Here is a 24,576-nt window from a genome sequence, read left to right on the forward strand (position 1 = left end):
GAGTCGACCCCCAAACTGCACACTAGGAGAGCCCCGAATGGAAACACGGCAAAAGCTCCACCGGCCTCTCCCAGTCCAGTCCTTCTTGACTCTTACGAACTGAGTACAGCCCTGGCTTCAGGAGACAAAGGAATATCCGGGACTGGGTACGACGACTGGCTTCGGGGATAATTATTTTCATTACGGGGCCCCAGGAGCGGAGGATAAAGCTGGGCTCCGGGGACCACGCTGCTGGCCTGGGCCTCCGAGCCTTCCCCGGGGTGCCCGGGACGCCCCACGGGCAGGAGCGCCGCGTGGCCACCCGCACCGAGCGCTCGCGGGCCGCGGGGCACCAGAAGGTCCGCTTCGGTCGCAGCCAATCGGGCGGACGGAGAAGCCGGGCATTGTGACACGCCGGACGAGCGGGCGGCGGGGGAGGGGCGGGCCGACCGGCGTCTCGCAGCGCGGGCGCGCGCGGAGCCGGCGCTGGGCGGCCAGGCGCCTCGTTGGCGCGCACGCGCCTGAGCGCGCGCCCGGAGGGGCGGGCCGGGACTCGCCGCTCGCACGCCCTTGGGCCGGGGCCGGGCGCCCGCTCTCCGTTCCGCCGCCGACGCGCGCCGTCAGTCGAGCCGGTGTATGTGCGGCAATAACATGTCTGCCCCGCTTCCCGCCATCGTGCCCGCCGCCCGGAAAGCCACCGCTGCGGTGAGTGGCGGCGGCCAGGGTTCGGAGGGGCCCGCTCGGCCCGCCGCCGGCTGCCGCCTCTCGCGCGGGGTCGGCGTCGCAGGCCGGTGGGCGACCGGTGGGTGGGCGCGCTCCGCCCTGCCCCTCGTTGGGGGGTGGGGGGGTGGGGAAGAGCGGCTCGGCGCGGGCGGAGGGCGCGTGCGGAGCGCGCCGGGGTCGCGGCCGGCCCGGAGGATTCGCCTCCCTCCCGCTCAACGGCCCCCGAACCCGAGTCCTCCGCATTGCGGAGCGAGTGCGGCCCGCCGGACCCCCGGAACCCTCCCCGCCGCCCCGCCCCCCCCTCCCCCCCGTCCCAGCTTGGGGACAGTGGCGTTAGCGGACAAGCGCCTTAACACGAGGTGGCTTTCTAACATGCTTCTGTCTCATTTCTGATGAAGTGATGCTTTATTTTCTTACCTCGCACTCTTGCTCTAAATTAAAGAAGTTTGAAGATTTCGTGTCTCCCAAAACCAGAGGTGCTGTTTTTTGGTTTGGTTTTGTTTTTTGTTTTTTGGGGTTTTTTTTTTGTTTGTTTGTTTTTTTTTTAGGAAACTTGGGTATGAGGATCTCAAACTTTTTATCCCCGCCCGGAAGTTCCTTTTTGCGATGGAAAAATTCGGCACCCTATGCGAAGCTTGCATGGTTTGACTGGAAAGAGACAAAGTCTTTTTCTTAAAATGGGTGGACATTTGCACCTAGGAATGTCTACTTGGGACCTGTTTTAAGTGCCAAAACGCCACCTTGATTATCTTAGGAACTCGGGGAGAGAAGTTAAAGATTTTCGTCACTTAAGAGGTCTGTAGAGATTGATGAACTTGCTGAAGGCAGTGCTCTGTGATTGCGGCATCATCCACCGTAACCGAGGCCTCAGTGTCTAACGCTTCTCTGTGGTTTGTTTAGGCATTGCTTATTAATTTTCCCTCTTCTCTTTTAGGTGATTTTCCTTCACGGCTTGGGAGATACAGGGTAGGTACCGCTGGTAGTAAGAGTAATGAAATGGGGTTATGCAACCCTACTTACACCATCAAAGGTTTGTTTAAGGCCTCGAAGATTGTATAAAAAGAAGATTGCTGTTAGTCCTACTTCTTACAGCCCAGGAATAAGATACAACCTTTTCATTTTTGAATTTTTCTCTCATCATCTTAAATTTGTCATGTTTCGTCTCCTGTTTCTGGAACATATTAAAGTTGCAAACTCTTCTCCGAGTTGCTGGGGGTATTGGATGCAAGAGATAGGCAGGAATGTTTGTAGAGACAGTGTGCAATTGAGAACTTTCTCCAGGAGTTAAAATTGCAGGACGGGCTGAGAAGTAGTTGGTTTTGATAAGACGCATAATAGCAACGTGAGGTCTACGGTGTTCTGATTGAGAGCTTAGATAGTCCCTTAAAAGAAGAAATCAGTTGAAGTGCAGGGGAGACCACTCAAAGATTTATTTGGAGGCTGATGAGCCAAATTTTGTTGTGCTAACTCTAGTCACATGATTTATCTTTCCCTTAGGCTTTTTCTGTATTGAGAGGTGTGTGTTTTGGAAAGGTTTTTGTTTTTTTTTTTTTTTACTGTTTTGTTTTATTTATTTTATTTTTTTTTCAACGTTTATTTATTTTTGGGACAGAGAGAGACAGAGCATGAACGGGGGAGGGGCAGAGAGAGAGGGAGACACAGAATCGGAAACAGGCTCCAGGCTCCGAGCCATCAGCCCAGAGCCTGACGTGGGGCTCGAACTCACGGACCGCGAGATCGTGACCTGGCTGAAGTCGGACGTTTAACTGACTGAGCCACCCAGGCGCCCCTGTTTTGTTTTATTTTTGAGACAGAGAGACAGAGTGCGAGAGGGGGAGAGGCAGAGAGAGAGGGAGACACAGAATCCGAAGCAGGCTCCAGGCTCTGAGCTGTCAGCACAAAGCCCGACGCAGGGCTCGAGCTCATGAACCGGGAGATCATGACCTGAGCTGAAGTTGGACGACTGCATCAGCGAGGTGCCCTGAGAGGTTTTTGTTTTTAATGTAAAGCAGTGATTATCAGGGGCACGTGTCTGGCTCAGTCAGTAGAGCCTGTGGCTCTCTCTTGGTCTCAAGAGTGGTGAGTTCAAGCCCCACATTGGGTATGGAGCAATAAACCAACCAGTGATTATCAATGTGAAACTTGGGCAAAATTACAGAACTGGAGGAAAACTGAAGATAGATAAATTTTGGATAAAGTAGCCAAAAACCATTAAATGTTCTTTCCAAGGAGGTGTTGGGCTAGATGAATTGTTGAAAGTGACTCCTAATATTCTTTTATGTCTACTAAGTAGAGGTGCATGACACATACCTTGTATGGAGCTGGGGAACAGGTTGCAGGACTCTTTCTGGCAATCATGTTGTCTTGTGAAAATGACAGACTTTTTTTTTTTTTTTTTTTTTTAACTCTTATTTAACTGAAGAGAGTCTCACAGCTCTTTTACAACCAATCCCTGACAAGTCAAGGAGGAACTTGCTACCCTGTAACTTTCTCTTTAAGGAGATCCAGGCCTAAAGAATCAGTCCAGGGGCGCCTGGGTGGCGCAGTCGGTTAAGCGTCCGACTTCAGCCAGGTCACGATCTCGCGGTCCGTGAGTTCGAGCCCCGCGTCGGGCTCTGGGCTGATGGCTCAGAGCCTGGAGCCTGTTTCCGATTCTGTGTCTCCCTCTCTCTCTGCCCCTCCCCCGTTCATGCTCTGTCTCTCTCTGTCCCAAAAATAAATAAAAACGTGGAAAAAAAAAATTAAAAAAAAAAAAAAAAAAAAAAAAAAAGAATCAGTCCAAGAGAAGAAAGCTTCAGTGTAGGAAGATTCTCTGTAGACCCCAATTTAGCCAGATTCCATCCATGAGCTGAAGTTAAAGACTGAAAATGATGAAGGAAATGTGAGATTAAAATTACCAAGAGCATCCAGGCATCTTGACCAAGAATTAAGTTTATGTAAAAAATTAAAGGTCTCCAATTCTAAAAATACTTCATGAGATAAAAGCTGACTCTAAATTGGTCCCATGAATACATGGTGAAATTCAGAAGCAATCAATCTGACAAGTGGCAATTTAATGTTTAAAATATGGGTTAAATTGGCAGATGATGGGGATTAAGTGATTTTGTTCGTTGCTATAAAACTGGGCAGGTTTTGCCTTTTTTTTTTTTTTTTTTTTCTTTTTGGTTAAGACTTTTGTAGAACCAGCCAAGGTATACTGTCTGGTAACATAGGTCTCCAGGTCTGTGTCTTTTAGATTCCTCATGAAAAAAATGGTGACCAAATATGATTGGGAGACCCATGTAATTCTATATTTTGACAATTCTAATATATAATTTCCCCCACATTTTTGTTTCTGAGACTGGTGCTCATTTTACTACACGTGTGTTTATTGTGGTGGTGATTTTTTTTCCCCTTAAAAAGCTGTTTTTTTCAGTGGTGTCTCTTATTTACATTATGTCTTACTGTCCAGGAAATATGAAGTGGCATATTGTCCTCTTGAAAAATTTTCTAGCATATGCACTAGCATGTTTAAAACTCTGAAAAGTTCTGCTGTAAAGAAACACCTATGATAAAATGTTGCTAATAACATGTATAATAAACTGTGAAACTCGTATTCAAAGAAATATGTTTTAGACTATACTGTATGGTGTGAGATCACAGATTTCCTTCTAAAATAAGAGTAGCTGTTAGGATTATGAAAATGTTATATTAGTATTGTAAACAAATTCAAACTGTAAATATGAGAGGAGAATGAAAATTAGTTGAAATCCAAAAGCCCAGAAGTACTTATTTTTGATAGCAATTTAAAAAATGTTGCATTTTGAAGTATTTTCAAATTTGTGGAAGAGTTGCAAGAATAGAGATTGCTCAATACCTTTTACCCAGATTCACTAATCTCTGTCTATTGAATAGGTTACTATGTTTGCTGAACCCCCTGAGAGTAAATTGAAGTTATCCTGATTCTTTATTTCCAAACCCTTTAGCATGTATTTCTTAAGAACAAGGAGAGTCTTTTATGTAACCCCAGAACAGTTCATCACGTTTGGGAAATTGAACACTTGATATCATTGTCTAATACAAGAGTTATTCAAACTTCACCTGGTGATACGTCCTGTTCATTGCATCATGTCAGCATGCAAATGATAGCATTTGTCCCCTTGTTGTTTACTTGGATCACTTGAGCATGATGGCATTTTCCGGGTTTCTCTACTGCAGTTATTGTCCCTTTGTAGTTTAAAAAGCAACTTGTAGGGGGGCGCCTGGGTGGCGCAGTCGGTTAAGCGTCCGACTTCAGCCAGGTCACGATCTCGCGGTCCGTGAGTTCGAGCCCCGCGTCGGGCTCTGGGCTGATGGCTCAGAGCCTGGAGCCTGTTTCCGATTCTGTGTCTCCCTCTCTCTCTGCCCCTCCCCCGTTCATGCTCTGTCTCTCTCTGTCCCAAAAATAAATAAACGTTGGGAAAAAAAAAAAAAAAAAGGCAACTTGTAGGGAGATACTTTGAGACTTTGCAAATTGTACGTTAAGCTTTCACCTAATGTTTTTAGCATCCATTGATGATTCTTGCTTGACTCAGTTGTTAATATGATACGATTTTCTAAGTCTGTCACTCTATGTTTATTAATTTGCCCCTACCCATTTTTTTGTACGGACTATAAATTTAGGGAACGGCATTTCATCATTGTTACTGTGTTTTGAAATTTTTAGCTCTTTGTAAACAACTGTAAATTTACATAAATGTTTAACAGAAGTAGTATTTAGAGCTCCTGATGCTCTTCCTCTCAGATTACCCAGTTGTTAACATCTCTGGAACAATTGGGACATACTGAAGAAGTATTGCCTCATTACTCTATAAAATTGCAGTGTGTATCGTGTAAGTACAGGAACATTCCTACATCACCACAGTTACCCGTCAATCAGGAAGTTAATATTGATCATCAGATATCTTGCTTTTGTCATCACATTTTTCTTGATTTGACCCAATCATGTCTCTTACGGGCCCCAGATCCAATTCAGGATCACATGTTATGTTTAGTTATCATGTGCCCTTAGTCTCCTTCAGTCTAGAGCAGTCTTTCCTTGTCTTTCATGACTTGACACTTTTTGAGAATACGGGCCAATGACTTTGTGGACTGTCCTCAGTTTGGGTTTATGTAATGTCTCCTTCTGACTTAAGCCTTTTTTGACAAAAATAACACAGGTGTTGCTGTGTTCCTCTCTATGGATTGTATCAGACACATACTGTGTTGGTTTTTGTTCACTGGTGATGCTACATTTTTTCACCTGGTTAAGATAGTGTTTGCTCCATTTCTCCACAGTAAAATTAATAAGTGTGTTTACTTAAAAATATTTTGTGGGGAGATGTAGCAGACTATGAGTCTGGAGTTCTTTCTTGTCCGGCAAGAGAGCAGATGCAGAATTGAAAGGCTAGTGTTCGGGAGGAGACAAGAGCCCTGAACAGGGGTTTTGTCTCCAGATTTATTGAGCTCATAAGATATTACTCACGTGGTGAACGTGAAGAAAACAAGATCTTACACACGTGAACGTGGGGAAAATAGACTAATCATTAACTTCTGTGGAAGAAGCAAAGGGTCTGGAGGGCAAGTGGAGTTTGTAATCAAAGAACAGTAGTATATTGGCGTCAGATGGACAGTAGTTTCCTGCAGGTGATGTAATAAGCTACTCCTGACCCCATTCTAATGTCCTGCTAGCTATCCTCGGGTGCTTTCTCCCCCATGGTGGCGGCTTTCCACTCTAAGCTTTTTTCTAACCCATTTATGTAAGTAGAACCTGTTTCCCCACAGGGAGATGCTTCGATATTATGAAAACATGTTTCTCGCCAAATTTTCACCTATGGATTTAGTGTCCATTAATGATTCTTGTCCATACCTATTATTGTGAAAGTTCCAAATCATGATCTTTTCAAAAAATCCTTCATTCTAGATTTATTCATTGGCAACTCTCCCTTCTCCCTTACTTATTATGTATACATATATTCATTTATTCATTTTAAAGTGTCAAATCAGGACAGACTCTTGGATTGCTGTTTTACTCTGAGGGTTACAAACTTAAATCTATCATTTTTGACGTCAAATCATCTTGTAGTTGGCTAGCGGGAGCCCCTTCAAGCTGCTCTTATGGGACATGTCTCCATCATTCCTTGAGCACTTCCCTGCTTTCTGATACAGCAAGATCTGTTCCAGGATCATCTTATATTTTTCCTACTTCAGTCCCGGGACTCAGCCATTTTTTTCAAGAGCTCTGGTTCCTTTTCGTGGAGTATTATTTAGGAACCTAGATCTGAGTGCCGGATGTGCTTGTTGAAGGAATCGTTACTTCTAGATCCTTTCCGTAGACAAAACTGGAAGTGTAGCTACATAACATACATGTGTGGACACGCATCTATATCAGTTTTGAAATTTACATATATTAAAATTTGGGGCTTTATACTGATTTCCTCCAGTTCCAGTCAGCACCACTGGGATTATGCTAGCCTTCCCTCTTTCCGTATTTGTAACTCCATAAGAAACCTGGCTTCTGTTCTGCAGTTTTGGCCAGTAGTGTGGTTTGGCATTGCCTCATCACCCCTCCAGGTGCCCCGCCCACAGCTTTCCTTCATACATGGGAACTACCTCCACACCTGACCGCCCCCCTCGCCCCCACACCGCTGAATGTGACACTTGAAAGCTCAGTTCCAGGGAAGGAGAAAAGGCCAGGTGGAAAACTTGGCCCTCTTCATGTAAACTTCCCTCCATATGTTCCAGGAGTTACTGGTCTGTATTACCAATCTACATGAGAATTTTCTAGGCTGTGGAGATTTTAAAGCTTAGAAAAGAAAGTTTCAAAAGAAAAAAAAAAAAAAGACAGGGGCGCCTGAGAAGCTCAGTCGAGTAAGCAGCTGACTCGATTTCGGCTTGGGTCAGGATCTCATGATTCGGGAGATCAAACCCTGCATCGGGCTCTGCACTGGTAGTGCGGAGCCTACTTGGGATTCTCTCTCTCTCTCCCTCTCTGTCTCTGCCCCTCCCCTGCTTGCACGTGCTCTCTCTCTCTCTCTCTAAAAATAAATAAACATTAAAAAGACAAAAATAAAGTTTCAAAGACAAATGTTTAAGTAGATTAAGTCTTAACTGAGAGATCAAGTAAGATAAAAAATAATATTGAATTGGCAACATGGGTATATTTTGTGACCGTTCATTTGCAGGTCTTTTTGTAATCAAGAACTAAGAGAATTATAGAGTGGGATTTGGGGATCATTTAGTTACAAGGACTAGAAAACTGTTCAACTAGTTTATACAAAATTTATGGAAGGATACAAGATAGCTCATTAGCATATAAGCTCCAAGAAGGCAAAGATTTTTTTAATTTCATTGAAATAAAAGTCACCTGAGAACACAGGTATTTTCTATTTAACTTAATACTGCATCCTCAGGGCTTGGACGCTACTGGATACGTAGAAGAACTAAGTGCTGAGTAGATAAATGAATGAATGAGGAATTAAGGGGCAAGACCTATAATGGGAATTAGTCACCAAGTATATTAAGTTTCCTAGGGCTGCCATAGTAAAACACTACAAACTAGATGGCTTAAAGCCACAGAAATTTATTCTCACAGTTAAAGAAGTTAGGAGTCCAGTGTCAGGGTGTCAAAAGGACTACAAATGCTCCCTGCAAAAGCTGTTGGGGAGAACCCTGTGCCTCTTCCAGGTTGTGACAGTTCCTTGGCTTTTGATAGTTACTTCCAGTCTCTGCCTCCCTCCTCACATGACCATTTTGCTGTTAGTCTGTGTACTTTCCTCATTTTTTTTTCTCATTTCTAATAAGGACACCAGTTACTAGATTTAGGGCCCACCCTAATCCTAATAAATCCCATCTTGATCCTTAACAGATTACATCTGCAAAGAGCCTATTTCCAAGTAAGGTCACGTTCTGATGTTCCAGGTGAACATGAATTTTGGTGGGTACGATTCAGTCAACTGCATGCACCAAAGTGCCTTTCATCTCTCTGCCTTTCATCCCCTTGTGGTCTCTTACTTTTGCTTCTTTCTGTGTATTTGCACAATTTCCTCAGCTGACACATTTTTCTGATCAAAATGGACCACCCCAGCTCTGACTTTATATCAACCCTAATTCTGGTGGTAGCTCAGTCAGTTAAGCGTCTGACTTTGGTTCAGGTCATGATCTCATGGCTCATGAGTTCGAGCCCTGCGTTGGGCTCTGTGCTAACAGCTTGGAGCCTGGTGCCTGCTTCAGGTTCTGACTCCCTCTCTCTCTCTGCCCCTCCCTGGCTCGAGCTCTGTCTCTCTGTCTCTGTCTCTCTCTCAAATAGAAACAAACATTTTAAAAAACTAAAAAAAAAAAAAAAAATCTGACCTACTCTTGGGGCGCTTGGGTGGCTCAGTTGGTTGAGCGTCTGACTTTGGCTCAGGTCATGATCTCATATCTTGAGGGTTCAAGCCCCACATCGGGCTCTGTGCTGACAGCTCAGAGCCTGGAGCCTGCTTCAGATTCTGTGTCTCCCTACTCTCTCCCCATCCCCCACTCAAGCTGTATCTCTCAAAAATAAGTAGACATAAAAAAAAAAAAATGAATCTGACCCACCTTGGGTCGTTTTGCTCTTAGCCAGATAGTTGGTAAGACTCATTAGGACAGATAGGAGAGATTCTGTAACTGATGTGCTACTGGGACAGGGATGGTAATAAGTAGTGCTTCTTGTACAAACCTGGAATCTTTGTTTTTAGTTCCACACCATATTACTATGGAGTAGTGAGGATAATGGAAATAGACTTTACTTTGTTGAGTCTTTTCTAAAAGCACAATTGAGAAATAAAATAGTGTGAATTTGTGATATTTCTTGGGATATGCCTGGAAATTTTTTTTGGACTCAGAAAACCTTTGTATGTGTATGTGTGTGTGCACGTTTTGTTTTCTTTTTCTGTTTCAAATAAGTGAAATATATTCTGATTGATCTAGGTTTCTGAACAGTAGGTTGTTCATTTAACTGAAGCTTTGTGTCGACTTCTTGAATCTTGAGGTTTCCACTGACTTTGAAAATTAACAAAAGGACTGGAAACAAGTTGGCCATACTTTTGTATAATTCAGTTACAGTCAAAGATCTTTAGGGGCGCCTGGGTGGCTCAGTCGGTTGAGCATCTGACTTCGGCTCACGTCATGATCTCACAGCTCATGAGTTTGAGCCCTGTGTCTGGCTCTGTGCTAACAGCTCAGAGCCTGGAGCCTGCTTCAGATTCTCTGTCTCTCTCTCTCTCTCCCTCTCTCTCTCTCTCTCTGGTCCTCCCCTTCTCGTGCTCTCTCTTTCTCTCTCTCTCTCAAAATAAATAAACAGTAAATTAAAAAAAAATTTTTTTAAAGAAAAATAATAAAAATAAACATTCAAAGAAGATTTTTTATAAGCGATGGGGAGATTATGGATGGGAAAACTAAGGACTGGAAAAGCATTGATTCTCATACTTTAATATGCATAAAAATCACCTGGAAGGCTCAATGTGGTCCCCACCACCAGAGTTTCTGATTCACTGGGTCTGGGATGGGGCCCGGCAATTTGCATTTCTGACAAGTTCCCAGATATTATTACTGATGTGGAGAGAACACTTTGAAAGCCACTAGTCTGAGCTGTCTGTATCCACGCTTCTACATAGAGGCAGAGTTGGACTAGAACTCAAGATTTCTGTTCTTTTTCTCATAAGAGTTCTTAGTATTTCTTGCGTAGAAGAGTGGTTGGCAAACAGTGGGCCACAGTTCAGTTCTGGCCTGCCCCTTTTTAAAAACTTCTTCAGTTGTTAATGTTATTTATTGAAATATGATTTGCATATCATAAAAGCAACTCTTTTAAAGTGTACAATTCCATAGTTTTTAGTATATTTACAAAGTTGTGGAACCATCACTAAGGTGTTAATTGCAGGATATTTTCAACATCCCCCAAAGAAATGGCACACCCCTTAGCAGATATTCTTTATTCCCTTCCCTGGCAACCACTAATCTCCCTGTGGTTTCTATGGATTTACCTCTTCTGGATATCTCATATAAATGGAATTGGACAATATTTGACCTTTTTGGTATGCATTCTTTCACATAGCATGTTTTTCAGGTTCATTCATGTTGTGACATGTATCAGTACTTTATTCCTTTTATTCTCAAATAATATTCCATGGAGTGATAGCCATGTATTGATCTTATGAATATACCATAGTTTTTAAATTTATCAGTTGATGAACATTTGAATTGTTTCGTCCTCTTGGCTGTTATGATTAGTGCTACTCAGAACATCCATGTGCAAGATTTTACATGAATATAGGTTTTCCGTTCACTTGAACAGTTGCTGAGTCAGTGGTAACTGTTTAACCCTTTGAGGAGCTCCCAGACCGTTTGTTGTCCACAGTGGCTGTACCATTTTCCTGTTCTACTAACAGTGTAAGAAGGTTCTGATTTTTCCACATTCTCACCAGTATTTGTTATTCTCTTTCTTTTGGATTATAGCCATCCTATCGAGTGTGAAGTGTTTGGGTTTTTAATTGCATTTCCTAGTGACTGATGAAGTTGATCATCTTTTCATGTGCTTATTTGGCCATTTATATATCTTCATTAGAGAAATATCTGTGCAAGCCCTTTGCCCATTTTTAAAACCAAGTTGTCTTTTTTCTTGTTGATTTTTAAGACTTTAAAAATATATGCTAGGGTCTCCTGTGCAGCTCAGTCAGTTAAGTGTCCAACTTCGGCTCAGGCATGATCTTGCAGTTTGTGAGTTCGAGCCCTCCATTGGGCTCACTGCTGTCAGCTCAGAGCCTGCTTGGAATGCTCTTTCCCCCTTTCTCTCTGCCCCTTCCCCACACCTACTTGTGCGCTCTCTCTCTCTCTCTCTCTCTCTCTCTCTCAAAACTAAAAATAATAATAATTAAAAAATAAAAATATATTCTAGGAGAGCCTGGCTGGCTTAGTTGGAAGAGCATGTGATTCTTGATCTCAGGGTCGTGAGTTCCAGCCGCACATTGAATGTAGAGATTACTAAAAATAATAAATAAACTTAAAAAAATAAAAATAAAAATATATTTTAGATAATGGAAACCTCATGTATGTGATTTTCAAATATTATCCCCCAATCTAAGGGTTATCTTTTCACTTTCTTGATAGTGTACATTAAAGCACAACAGTTTTAATCCTGATGAATTCTAGTTTATCTTTTTCTGTCTTTGGTCACTTGTGCTAATCATTCCATATCTTTGTTGCCAAGCTTCCCCAATTGTTTATCTTTTACTACATTGTACAACTGTGCTTGCATTCAAGCTCTTTCTCTGTCTCTATATATATATGCTCATTATCTAGTAATCAGAAGTCTTTTTTTTTTTTTTTTTTGAGGGAGAGAGAGATACATGGCCCAACTGAGGGACAGAGAGAGAGAGAATCCCAGGAGGGGCGGGGAGAAACAGAGAGACAGAGAGAGAGAATCTGAAGCAGGCTCCAGGCTCTTAGCTGTCAGCACAGAGCCTGATGCAGGGCTTAAGCTCATGAACCGTGAGATCATGACCTGAGCCCAAGTCCGATGCACAACCAACTGAGCCATCCAGGCATCCCCTAATCCATTCAGGTTTTGCCAACTTTCCCAACTATGTGTTTCCTTCCTGGTCTAAGATCCTTTCCAGTAATTTGTGTTACTTTTAGCTATCATGTCTGTTACGAAACAGTTTATTAGTCTATCTCTCATTTCCTTTATATATAGATGTATATATAGATTTTTAATTTTTTTAATTTACCTGCAAGTTAGTTAGCATATAGTACAACAGTGATTTCAGGGGTAGATTCCTTAATGCTCCTTACCCATTTAGCCCATCTCCCCTCCCACAACCTCCAGAAACCCTCTGTTTGTTCTCCATGTTTAAGAGTCTCTTATGTTTCCCCCCTCCCTGTTTTTATATTATTTTTGCTTCCTTTCCCTTGTGCTCATCTGTGTCTTAAAGTCCTCATATGAGTGAAGCCATATGATCTTTGTCTTTCTCTGACTAATTTCACTTAGCATAATACCCTCCAGTTCCATCCACGTAGTTGCAAATGGCAAGATTTCATTCTTTTTGATTGCCAAGTAATACTCCATTGTGCATATATACCACATCGTCTTTATCCATTCATTCATCGGTGGACATTTGGGCTCTTTCCATACTTCGGCTGTTGTTGATAGTGCTGCTATAAACATGGGGGTGTATGTGCCCCTTCGAAACAGCATACCTGTATCCCTTGGATAAATACCTAATAGTGCAATTGCTGGGTCATGGGGTAGTTGTATTTTTAGTTGTTTGAGGAACCTCCATACCGGTTTCCAGAATGGCTGCACCAGCTTGCATTCCCACCAACAATGCAAAAGAGATCCTCTTTCTCCGCATCCTCGCCAACATCTGTTGTTGCCTGAGTTGTTCATGTTAGCCATTCTGACAGGTGTGAGGTGGTGTCTCATTGTGGTTTCGATTTGTATTTCCCTGATATTGTGTGATGTTGAGCATTTTTTCATGTGTCAGTTGGCCATCTGGATGTCTTCTTTGGAGAAGTGTCTGTTCATGTCTTTTGCCTATTTCTTCACTGGATTATTTGTTTTTTGGGTGTTGAGTTTGACAAGTTCTTTATAGATTTTGGATACTAACCCTTTATCTGATATGCCATTTGCAAATATCTTCTCCCATCGGTTGCCTTTTAGTTTTGCCGATTGTTTCCTTCGCTGTGCAGAAGCTTTTTATTTTGATAAGGTCCCAATAGTTCATTTCTGCTTTTGTTTCCTTTGCCTCTGGAGACGTGTTGAGTAAGAAGTTGCTGCGACCAAGATCAAAGAGGTTTTTGCCTGCTTTCTCCTTGAGGATTTTGATGGCTTCCTGTCTTACACTGAGGTCTTTCATCCATTTTGAGTTTATTTTTGTGTATGGTGTAAGAAAGTGGTCCAGGTTCATTTTCATAGCCTTTATATTTTTAAAATACAGAGCCTTACCTTTGTATATTCTGTAGAATGACCCTCAACTTAGTTTTAATGTTTTCTCATGACTGGGCTCGCGTCATGTATTTCTTTTGGCAACAGTTTGAGATATACCGCACAATTCACCCACTTGAATTCTGCAGTTCACCCTTTAATATATTCACAAAACTGTGCAGCCATTTTTATTCCAAAAAGAAACCCTGTACTCGTTATCACCCTGAAACCCGCCCCCCTATATTCTCAGCCCTAGGTAACCACTATTTTCTATACCTATAGATTCACCTATTCTGGACATTTCGTATAAATGGAATCATATAACATGGTCTTTTGTAACGGCTTTCTTTACTTAACCTAATGTTTATAAGGTTCATCCATGTTGTAGCATATGTTAGTACTTCATTCCTTTTTCTTGTTGATCATATTTCTTTGAGTAGAATTGCTCGTTCATATGGTAACTTCATGTTACCAGCAGTACATGAAAATTCTGATTTCTCCCCATCCTCATTAACACTTGTTTCTGTCTTTTTTTTTTTTTTAAGATTTTATTTTTAAGTACATCCAACATGGGACTCAAAACTTACTACAACCTTGAGATCAGAGTTTGCATGCCCTGCCGACTGAGCTAGCAAGGCACCCCTTGTCTTTTGATTATAGCCATCCTAGAGGGTGTGAAGTGGTATTGTGATTTTATTTGCATGTACCTAATGACTAATAATGCTGAGCATCTTTTCCTATCCATGTTGGCCATTTGTATATCTTTGGAAAAATGTCTTTTCAGGTCCTTTACCTGTTTATGTTTAGGTTGTCTTTCTGTTTGTGGGTTTTAAGAGTTCTTTATATGTTATGGATCCTAGACCCTTACTGAATGTATGTTTTGCAAATATTTCTCCCATTCTGTAGGTTGTCTTTTCACTTTCTTTGTAATGTTCTTTGAAGCATAATGGTTTTGAATTTTGATGATTTTTTTTTGAAAATTTTGTTGTTGCTTGTGCTTTTGGTATCTAAGAAATCATTACCCAATCTAAGGTTACAAGATTTCCATGTATTTTCTTCTGGGAGTTTTATAGTTTTATCTCTTAGGCTTAAGTCTTTTGAAATTGGGAAGTGTGAGGCCTCCAACCTCACTCATTAAATTTTTTTTTAATGTTTATTTATTTTTGAGAGAGAGACAGAGACAGAGCACGAGTCGGGGAGGAGCAGAGAGAGAGGGAGACACAGAATTTGAAGCAGGCTCCCGGCTCTGAGCTGTCAGCACAGAGGCTGATGCAGGGTATGAACCCATGAACTGTGAGATATGACCTGAGATGAAGTCAGATACTTAACCGAATGAGCCATCCAGGTGCCCCCAACCTTACTCGTTTTTAAGATTGTTTTGGCTCTTCTGGGTCTCTTGCATGTCCAAATGAATTTTGGAATTGGCTTGTCAATTTCTGCAAAGCCAGCAATGATTCTGATAGAGATTGCATGGACTCTGTAGATCAGTTTGTGTGTACTGTCACCTTAAGAATATTAAGTTTTCTGGTCCATGAACATGAGATGTCCATTTACATAGATCTTTAATTTCTTTCAACATTTTTGTAGTTTTCAGAGTGAAGTCTCATATATGTACACACACATGAACTCACATATAAACACACATTTAGGGGCGCCTGGGTGGCTCAGTCAGTTAAGTGTCCAACTTCAGCTCAGGTCATGATCTCGCAGTTTGTGGGTTCAAGCCCCACATCAGGCTCTGTGCTGACAGCTCAGAGCCTAGAGCCTGCTTTGGATTCTGTGTCTCCCTTTCTCTCTGTTCCTCCCCTGCTCACACTCTCTCTCTCTCAAAAGTAAATAAAGATTTGAAAAAAAATTAAACACACATTTACACATGCAAGCAACTCCTACAACTCTAGAATAGTGCCTGACTTAGTGTTGTTATATAAGTGTAAATATTACTACAGTTGTTACTGATTTTTCTATATGCCTTTAACACTTTTGGGAGAGGTGTATTAAAATAGAAGAATAGTTAATACCAAAGCACTCAACATTTTTGTATTTGTTTATTTAATTTTAAATTGTTTTTTTAATTTTAAGTAGCCTCCTTACCCAACATGGGGCTTGAACTCATCACACAAGAGTCGCATCCTCTACCACCTAAGCCAACCAGGTGCCCTGCATTTAACATTTATATCTGGACTATTTCACACAAAAAATGTCCTAAGTTACTTTTTAAAAAATGTTTTTAATTTCTTTTTTTTTTTAAAAATAAGCTCTGTGCCCAGCATGGGGCTTGAACTCATGACCTAGGGATCAAGAGTCCGTGCTCTACCAAATGAGCCCAATAGGCGCCCCTTAGGTTACTTTTCCTTTATGCTTTAATAGAAGTAACATGTAGGAAGTATCAGTTACGATGTCAAGTGTAAACAAGTAGGTACTGTATGTATGTATGTATAGTATGATCCCATTTTTGTAAAATCTGTATCTGTTGCTTAGGTGTTATGCGTGAAAAAAATCAGAAGGAAGTGCACCAAAAGATTAGCTGCTTATTTGCAGCTCGAAGGATTGTGATTTACTGTTTTATTTTTTTTTTAGTTTTTCTCGTATTCCATTTTGAACATGTATAATACACACAAGGAAAGAATGTTAATTAAAGTTATTTTCATTAGAGTAGAAGCATGTAGAGATATTAGACAACTGATTTACTTCTGAGGTTTCTTCCATCATATAAAATATGATTTATATTATCTGTCTTGTCTACTTTGTTGTGAGGTTATAGAGAGATAAATATACCTGTATTTTGTAAATAGTAAAGCCCTGTGGAAATCCGTGAAAGAAAACACACTGCTCTTCAGAAATCAGGAGAGCTCATCTTTATTTGTAGACAAAGCTTAGTAGCCTTTGGGTTGTTGTGGCGTTTTAATAGCATTGACGGCCCATACTTTTATGGTATTATAAAGAGCTACATTTATCCTTGCAAGTTTTTTAAAGTACTATTCCGTTACTAATTTATTGGGATTTAAAACAGTATCTAATGGCATTATTCACATAATTTCCCTACCAGGCATGGATGGGCAGAAGCCTTCGCGGGTATCAGAAGTTCACATATCAAATATATCTGCCCGCATGCGTAAGTATTTTAATCTTTACATTTGTGAGTCAGAATCTGGAGAGGAATCATTGTGATAGCTTTACTTTTCTAGAAAAGCATTTAAATATAATTTGTTTTTGTCCTTTTAAATATTTGGTTTAAAAGTAAAGATTAGTAAATTCTTTCAAACTAAACTGGTGACTTGGCTACATAGAATTTTTTTCCTGTTATGTTGGGAAATTTAAAATAATGTTCTCTTGAAGGTCAGTTGAACTGAGAACCAGAAAAATTCCTTTAGATATACAAACATCTGAGATCCAAGGATATCCACAAGGGGATTTATTTACTTGTCAAGTTTGTCTTTACTATGTTGGAAACACTCCTAAAGTTTATCAGCTAAAGGCATTGTGATACACCGTGGGGAAAAAAACCACAGGTTTTGAAGTCTCATAGGTTTGGTTTTAAATTCTGGAGATGCTTGTGGATGTCAAAAAGAAACTATAAAGTTTTCAGGAAACAGACAATTGCTGAGATTGGCAACATTTTAGGTCAGAATGTTGCCGAGAAACAGTCACCATGGAGAAGACAACTGTGATTCGAGTTCATGCTAGTAGGTTAGTTCATCCTCAGAAGTGGTGGTAGCAGTAGAGCTGATAAATGTGAAAGAAGAAATGGAAGGAGGAAACATATCTGATTAGGTAAGAATACATTCTGTCCCCTTTGTATCCTTAAACAGGTGGTTCATCTTACCTCTGTAGACTACCAAATACTCTGGCCAGGGTTACTGTGTCCTCTATTCTGACTCATGTAAGAGACAGTTCTTTTTTTTTTTTTTTTTTTTTTTTAGTGTTTATTTTTGAGACAGAGAGAGACAGAGCATGAACGGGGGAGGGGCAGAGAGAGAGGGAGACACAGAATCTGAAACAGGCTCCAGGCTCTGAGCTGTCAGCACAGAGCCCGACGCGGGGCTCGAACTCACGGACCGCGAGATCGTGACCTGAGCCGAAGTCAGACGCTTAACCGACTGAGCCACCCAGGCGCCCCAGAGACAATTCTTGATTAATTAGAATGTTCTCATGTGTTGTGATTGGCCCCAAGATTGAATTTGATTTAAGGCCATTTCCCAACCTAGGGAAATTCATGTTCTCAAAGAAATTGTGATAAGATTTGTAACCTCTAACTAAGGTAGACTTGTTTTATGAATCAGGAGGATAGTGATGAGATGTAGTTATAGTGTATTTATTTCTCTTTCCTTTTTTATCTAGCTACATTCAGGTTATCCAACAGATTGTCCATCAAAGACTTGAACTGAGTGTAGTGGACACTTTGGCAAAACGTCTATCTCCCATATTTATTTAGAGGTCTCTTAAGCAACTACATAGCTGAAACTTAGAAAATAAGCAAAAATATAATCTGAGCATATGGGAATTGATGTACCATATCTGTGTGGTAAATTGCTCGTTTCCTTAGACTTAGCCAGAGTCTTATATTTTATGCATTTCCAGCTGTCTTGGTTACACATTTTTGTAAGAAAATGTCTGGCTTGAAAGTATTAAATAAGAGTGTTGAGAAAGGAAAATGTTTTTATTTGCCAAGCATGGTCCTGAACACCTGCTGCTCTGTCTTCAGAACACATTTGGAGGATGTGTAGAGAAAATGATGCAATGTGGATGCGGTGACACAGCTCGGTGTTGAAATTGTAGCATACAATTTTGTGTAAGCCTGAAGTAATTCTCTATCCTTCAGTGATGGAATGTATCAGGTTTTATGCCTTGTTATATTCCTCTCACTTTGCGGTTTTTTTCTTTCCTATGTAGACCAGTTATGCCTGTAACATTGAATATGAACATGGCTATGCCTTCCTGGTAAGTAAGAATTATTCAATAAGACCTTTTTATTTACACTTAGTTTTTTTGTTTTTTATTAGAAGTGCTTTTGCATATAGCAGTTTTTAATTAGCTATTTTTAAGTTGCAAAGTTACATAATTAACTTTACGTTTAACCTTTAATTATTTAAATTTTGTATTTTAGATTCAGGGGTAAACTTGAGGAGCTGTGCCAAGAGGTAGAGGAATGGGAGAGAATAGGTAGATAGAAATAGTGTAGAAAATATCTCCTACTGCCTGATAAACCTTTGTTGGTTTGAGTGACCCCATGTGGCATAACTCTGATTAAGCCACAACCTTACACCCTTCCAACTTCTTGCTTTTGTGGAGAGTTGACAAGTTTTTAAGGAGACCACTTCCTCTTCCGCACTCTCAAGATATTTTCACATTCCCTGTATGTTTTATAGTCAGGAAGTAGAGTCAGTTCTTCGTTCCTCTAAGCTACTTCCAGTCTATTGTCCTCTTGTCCTCTCTACTTGTTGCCACCCATTTCTTACCCACCCCTTCACTTCCTTTCTGCCTACCCTGGATTTCTTGGCAGTTTTCACAGGTTCCTGCCTATTTTGCCCTTTGGTTCTTTCATCTTCCTTCTCTGGCAAAACTCCTATCCAGAACCACAATTTCTAGCGAACGTAGCTAGAGACCACAATGAGAGGATATAACCCAGTAGGGAAATGGAAAGGGCCTGACAGAGAAGAGGAAAGCTTCCTTTGGGGCTCTGGTGTGAGGTACCTACAATGTACGATGAAAACGTTTTGAAGAACGTGGCTAGAGATCAGTATAATACCTCTGCTTAATAGCTATGAGATAGTGCATGAGAGAGTGACGGCGTAAAGTAGCTCTGTCCCATTGGACTGACCTATGGTGCAGTAGAAGGGGAGGGGAGTGGCTGGAACTCATTGCAGACTTTTTAGGGGAGTATGCATCGCAGTTCCTGCTTGGGTGTAGGACTGGATTAGGTATTTTCTTAGATGTTCTTACTCTAAAATTATGTGGCAGTGTGATTTTTTAACATTAGAATCTGTATCTAGTTGGTGAAAGGAACGTGTAGAATGTCATATTCACACATTTAAGTTCTATTTTGGCCTCTGTAGACATTTTAATTTGAGTTTCATGTTCATGGTTTGCCCTTTTAATCCAGACTACCATGAGTTTAGTGAAATGTACTTACCATAAATACCTATTTTTAGAATCAAATAGCTCTTTTAAGATTTTGCCGTGTTTTCCAGGTTCGATATTATTGGGCTTTCACCAGAATCACAGGAGGATGAACCTGGAATTAAACAGGCAGCAGAAAATGGTAAGTACAGAAAAATTTTACGAAGACAAAAGAATTCTTATTTTAGTGGCTTCAGTAGTTTTATTGATACTGATGAAATCCGGTGTACAATTATCTGAACTTAGTAGGTGATGCTATTTCCTTTCTTTCTGATCACACTCTTAAGTTGTTTGCCAAATGGACTCCCTTAACTGTAGGCAACGAAGGTGAGGTGAATAGGGAAGAATGGTCTTTATCAAACTTAGTATCTGTGGATACATAATTTTGCTTTTATTTACAGCAGCTAATAGAGAAAATGGCAACTTAATCGTTGTGGCCAGTTATCTTCATTAAGGAGACTTGAATTAATGATGGATGTAATGATATAATCATGTGTGATGCAAATTATGTTAGTGGTTAATTTTCGTGTGGTAATAATGATAGATGCCACTGATTGAACACTTAGCTGTTTAAAAAGACAGGTAATTCTTGTACGACTTAGCAGTTGGGGTGACCTTGAGGAGTAAAGCTTTGCGAAATTCAGGGGAAGTGGTCCCAGCACTGCTTGCCGGTGGGCAAGCAGCTACCAGTCGCCAGGCCCCCACAAGCCTTCTCTCCTCCCAACTGGGCCTTTTCTGCCACTTCTGCTTCCTCCATGCCACTGTAAATAAATCCCTCAGGTTTCCCAGCACTTCTTTTATTTCTTAACCCCCTGTTCCTATTTTCTAGCCCATTCTTCCATGCCATAGTCAGGGTGTTATTGCTTTTCATGCTCAGTCTAAGAACTAAACTTTATATAAAAAAGAAAATAATTTTTCATTCGGGCGTTTGTTTTTTGCAGTGTTTTAGAAAAAGCAGATTTTTATTTATTTATTTATTTATTTTTTTAATTTTTTTTTTTCAACGTTTATTTATTTTTGGGACAGAGAGAGACAGAGCATGAATGGGGGAGGGGCAGAGAGAGAGGGAGACACAGAATCGGAAACAGGCTCCAGGCTCTGAGCCATCAGCCCAGAGCCTGACGCGGGGCTCGAACTCACGGACCGCGAGATCATGACCTGACTGAAGTCGGACGCTTAACCGACTGCGCCACCCAGGCGCCCCCAGATTTTTATTTTTTGATAGAAAGGAAGTATGAAATTGGAAATTCTGATCTTAAAAAATGAAACTCTTGGGGCACCCGGGTGGCTCAGGAAGTTGAGCACCCGACTCTTGATCTTGGCTCAGGTCATAATCTCATGTTTCGTGGGTTCAGGCACTATGTCAGGCTCTGTGCTGACAGTGTGGAGCCTGCCTAGGATTCTCTCTTTTCCTCTCTCACTGCCCCTCCCCTGCTCGCACTCTCTCTCCCAAAATGAATACATAAACTTAAAAAAATAAATAAAATGTCACGTTGTAAAAAAATTAAACTCTTGCACATATGTAAAAAATGAAAGGACAGGGGCGCCTGGGTGGCTCAGTGGGTTAAGCATTTGACTTCAGCTCAGGTCATGATCTTGCGGTTCATGAGTTCAGGCCCCGTGTCGGGCTCTGTGCTGGCGGCTCAGAGCCTGGAGCCTGCTTCGGATTCTGTGCCTCCCTCTCTCTCTCTGCCCCTCTCCTGCTTGTGCTCTTTCTACCTCTCAAAAATAAACAAACACTAAAAAAAAACACATAGCACTGATTATAAAGAAAAATTTGAGGAGTCAGCAGTTTTATAGTTAATGAGTTGTGTCAAAGTGTTCTGCAAAACAAAAGAACCCTTTGATTTTTTTCGTACATCATTTAGTGGCTATGAGAAAAATTAGAGTTTTAAAATAATAGAAATGAACTTTTTTTTTTTAATGTTTATTTCTTTTGAGAGAGAGAGCGAGCAGGGAAGGGGCAAAGAGAGAGAATCCCCAGCAGGCTCCGCTGAGAGCACGGAGCCCAACACGGGGCTCAAACCTGAGAACCGTGAGATCGTGACCTGAGCCGAAATCAAAAGGTGGACACTTAACTGACTGAACCACCCAGGTGCCCCTAGTAGAACGAATGTTTTATTTATTTATTTATTTATTTATTTATTTATTTATTTATTTATTAAAAATGTTTTTTTTTTTAAACGTTTTATTTATTTTTGAGACAGGGAGAGGAGAGCATGAACGGGGGAGGGTCAGAGAGAGAGGGAGACTCAGAATCTGAAACAGGCTCCAGGTTCTGAGCAGTCAGCACAGAGCCCGACACGGGGCTCATACTCACGGACAGTGAGATTGTGACCTGAGCCCAAGTCGGACGCTTAACCGACTGAGCCATCCAGGCGCCCCAAAAATGTTTATTTTTGAGAGAGAGTGCGAGCAGGGGAGGGGCAGAAAGAGAGGGGGACAGAGGATCTGAAGGAAGCTCCATGCCGACAGCAGACCGCCTGATGTGGGGCTCAAACTCATGCACCACGAGATCATGACCTGAGCTGAAGTCAGATGCTTAACTGACTGAGCAACCCAGGTACCCCTAGAATGAACTTTATAAACACTGTAAATCACAAACCATGTAATCTACATTTCTTAGGATTTAAAATGGCAACCTGAGGTACAAATTCCTATGATTCATTGAAGAGAGAGAAATATAGAATGTATATGGGCAGAATTGACGCAGGTAAAGGAATATCCATTGATTGGTAAGAGAAAGAACTTTTGTTTACAAATGACATAAATAATTGGACAGGGGTGTCTCACTGGCTCAGTTGAAAGAGCGGAGTATGCGACTCTTGATCTCAGGGTTGAGTTCAAGCCCCACATTGGGTGTAGAGATTACTTAATAAAATCTTAAAAAAAGAAAAAAAAAAGGAAATAATTGAACTATTTAAGTAACACCTGCCAAATATGAGTTTTATAATGAAAATACATCCTCCTTTTATATTTTAATAGAGTGCTTCAAGTTTTTCACGTATTATTCACCTTTAACATACCTTGTGCTTTTCTGTAATTAATTTATCCTGTTTAAAATGGTATCAGGCTTAACTTTTACAGTGTTGGTGATTTAATTTTATGTTGTTTTTAGTAAAAGCTTTGATAGAGCAAGAGATGAAGAATGGCATTCCTTCTAACAGAATTATTTTGGGAGGATTTTCTCAGGTAAGGTAAAGTTTGGGTGATATGTCATTGGTATATTTATCTAGAAAATCTGTGGTTTCCATCCTTTTCTATGGAGGAGTCTTTTTTTTTTTTTTAGTAGATGTAGAATCTGTTACGCTATTGTTAATGCTGAATTAAGTTCAAATGGATTACATATAGTTAATTACAAGAGTGTTCTCTTTTGCTTTTCTAGTTTTCTCTCTTCAGCTATTGCCTTTCCCTTCTAAATTATATCTTTAAAATAAATTTATTTGGCAAATTGATAGGAACTTGGAATGTATTTTCTTAAAATACTAATACACACATAGCTAGGTTTCTAAGTTGATGCTATGTACCCCTTTAAACAAAACTCTAATTTATAAACACAGGTATAATTCCCCTCTCCTAGGAGGAGACTACTGATAGGAACAATACATTAGAAGACAGGAGAATTTCTTCTCTCTTTCTGTCACAGATTCCCGGTGGTTGAGCCCCATAGACTCCCCCTGCAATCCCCTTGAGACAAGATCTAAGTAGGGGCTCCCACAAAGTGACCCACAATGCTGGGGGATGCTGGTTGTCCCCGTTGCGTTCTTTCTTCCCACTGGAGGAACTGGAGGCTCCGGGGAGACTCTCTGGGTGGCGCTGCACTGGTCAGTGTGTAACCACTTCTCTTCCCTTCCAGTGTGATCTTTCTTGGTCTCTGTGGGACAGGGGTGCCTCCGCCTCCCCTCCGTGTGCTAGGATTCTCTCAGTGGTGCCCTGTCCATGATTAGATGTTAGTTCTTGTAAGAGGGAGCAAAGTTAGGAATGACCTGTGTCCCATCTTGGTGACGTCACTCTGTCATCTTTCTTCTTTTCATCTTGTAAAATAGATTTTAGATTTAAATATGTGATGTTTATTTTTGGTATCTTCTTCTTTCTATACTTTTTCTCCTACCTTCTATACTTTTTCTGCAGACGTAGTTACCTCATATTGACCTTATGTCTTTATTTCACCTATCCCCACATTGCTGTAGCTTCTAATCTGTGAATCTTCTAAATCAACAACTTAGTGTTCAGACTGAATACCTGAATTTGGGCAATGTTAGAATTATGGAATTAATTACGGAATTATTTAGAAGTTAAAATCTAGTAGACAGTTTGTTGATTCAATATGGTAAAAAAGATGTTACTGATTTGGTATTTATTGAAGTTCAAGATAATGTCTATTGTAATACACATTGTGCCATAAATATAGGTATAGAAATGAATGCTTGATTCGAGTAGGAAGCTAACATAGGAGGCTATGTGGTTGGGATTCATTGATTACAGAAAGCAACTCCTAGTACCGTAAGCCAGAAAGAGCAAGTTATGGGTCCGTGGGGTCACGTCAAGGAAACCAAGGATGAGAATGAAGCAAGGCCTCAGGAAATATCTAAGACTTGGAGAGCCGTCATGACTTTCTCTCCATCTTCCTTGTTTCTCTGCCCATCTGCTTCCTTTGCCTGTTCATCTAGAGTTGGCTTTTTCTGCCATCGCAGCCTATAACTTTGCCAGTTCTTGAGTTTACGTGTTACCATCCCAGCTGCACAGAGACAGACTCACAGTCACTGAGTTCCAGTTTCAAAATCTCGAGAAAAAGAACTTGACTGTCTCGGATGAGT

General features: G+C 41.0%; 1 protein-coding gene across 2 annotated transcripts in view; it reads left to right on the plus strand.

Annotated features, from left to right (window-relative positions):
- Window positions 1-24,576, plus strand: part of LYPLA1 (lysophospholipase 1) — a 31,952-nt gene continuing 7,376 nt past the window's right edge. The window contains exons 1-6 of one of the 2 annotated variants that reach the window (XM_045455308.1): window positions 1-146; window positions 1,637-1,668; window positions 16,689-16,754; window positions 18,533-18,580; window positions 19,831-19,901; window positions 22,878-22,951. In XM_045455308.1, coding sequence (XP_045311264.1) covers window positions 18,540-18,580; window positions 19,831-19,901; window positions 22,878-22,951 — 186 coding nt within the window. In that variant the 5' untranslated portion in view covers window positions 1-146; window positions 1,637-1,668; window positions 16,689-16,754; window positions 18,533-18,539. Of the gene's footprint in view, window positions 147-431; window positions 685-1,636; window positions 1,669-16,688; window positions 16,755-18,532; window positions 18,581-19,830; window positions 19,902-22,877; window positions 22,952-24,576 lie in introns of those variants that run through there. The other variant, XM_045455307.1, reaches the window with a different exon arrangement.

Source organism: Leopardus geoffroyi, chromosome C3 (assembly GCF_018350155.1).
Source record: "Leopardus geoffroyi isolate Oge1 chromosome C3, O.geoffroyi_Oge1_pat1.0, whole genome shotgun sequence".
Lineage (NCBI taxonomy): Eukaryota > Metazoa > Chordata > Mammalia > Carnivora > Felidae > Leopardus > Leopardus geoffroyi.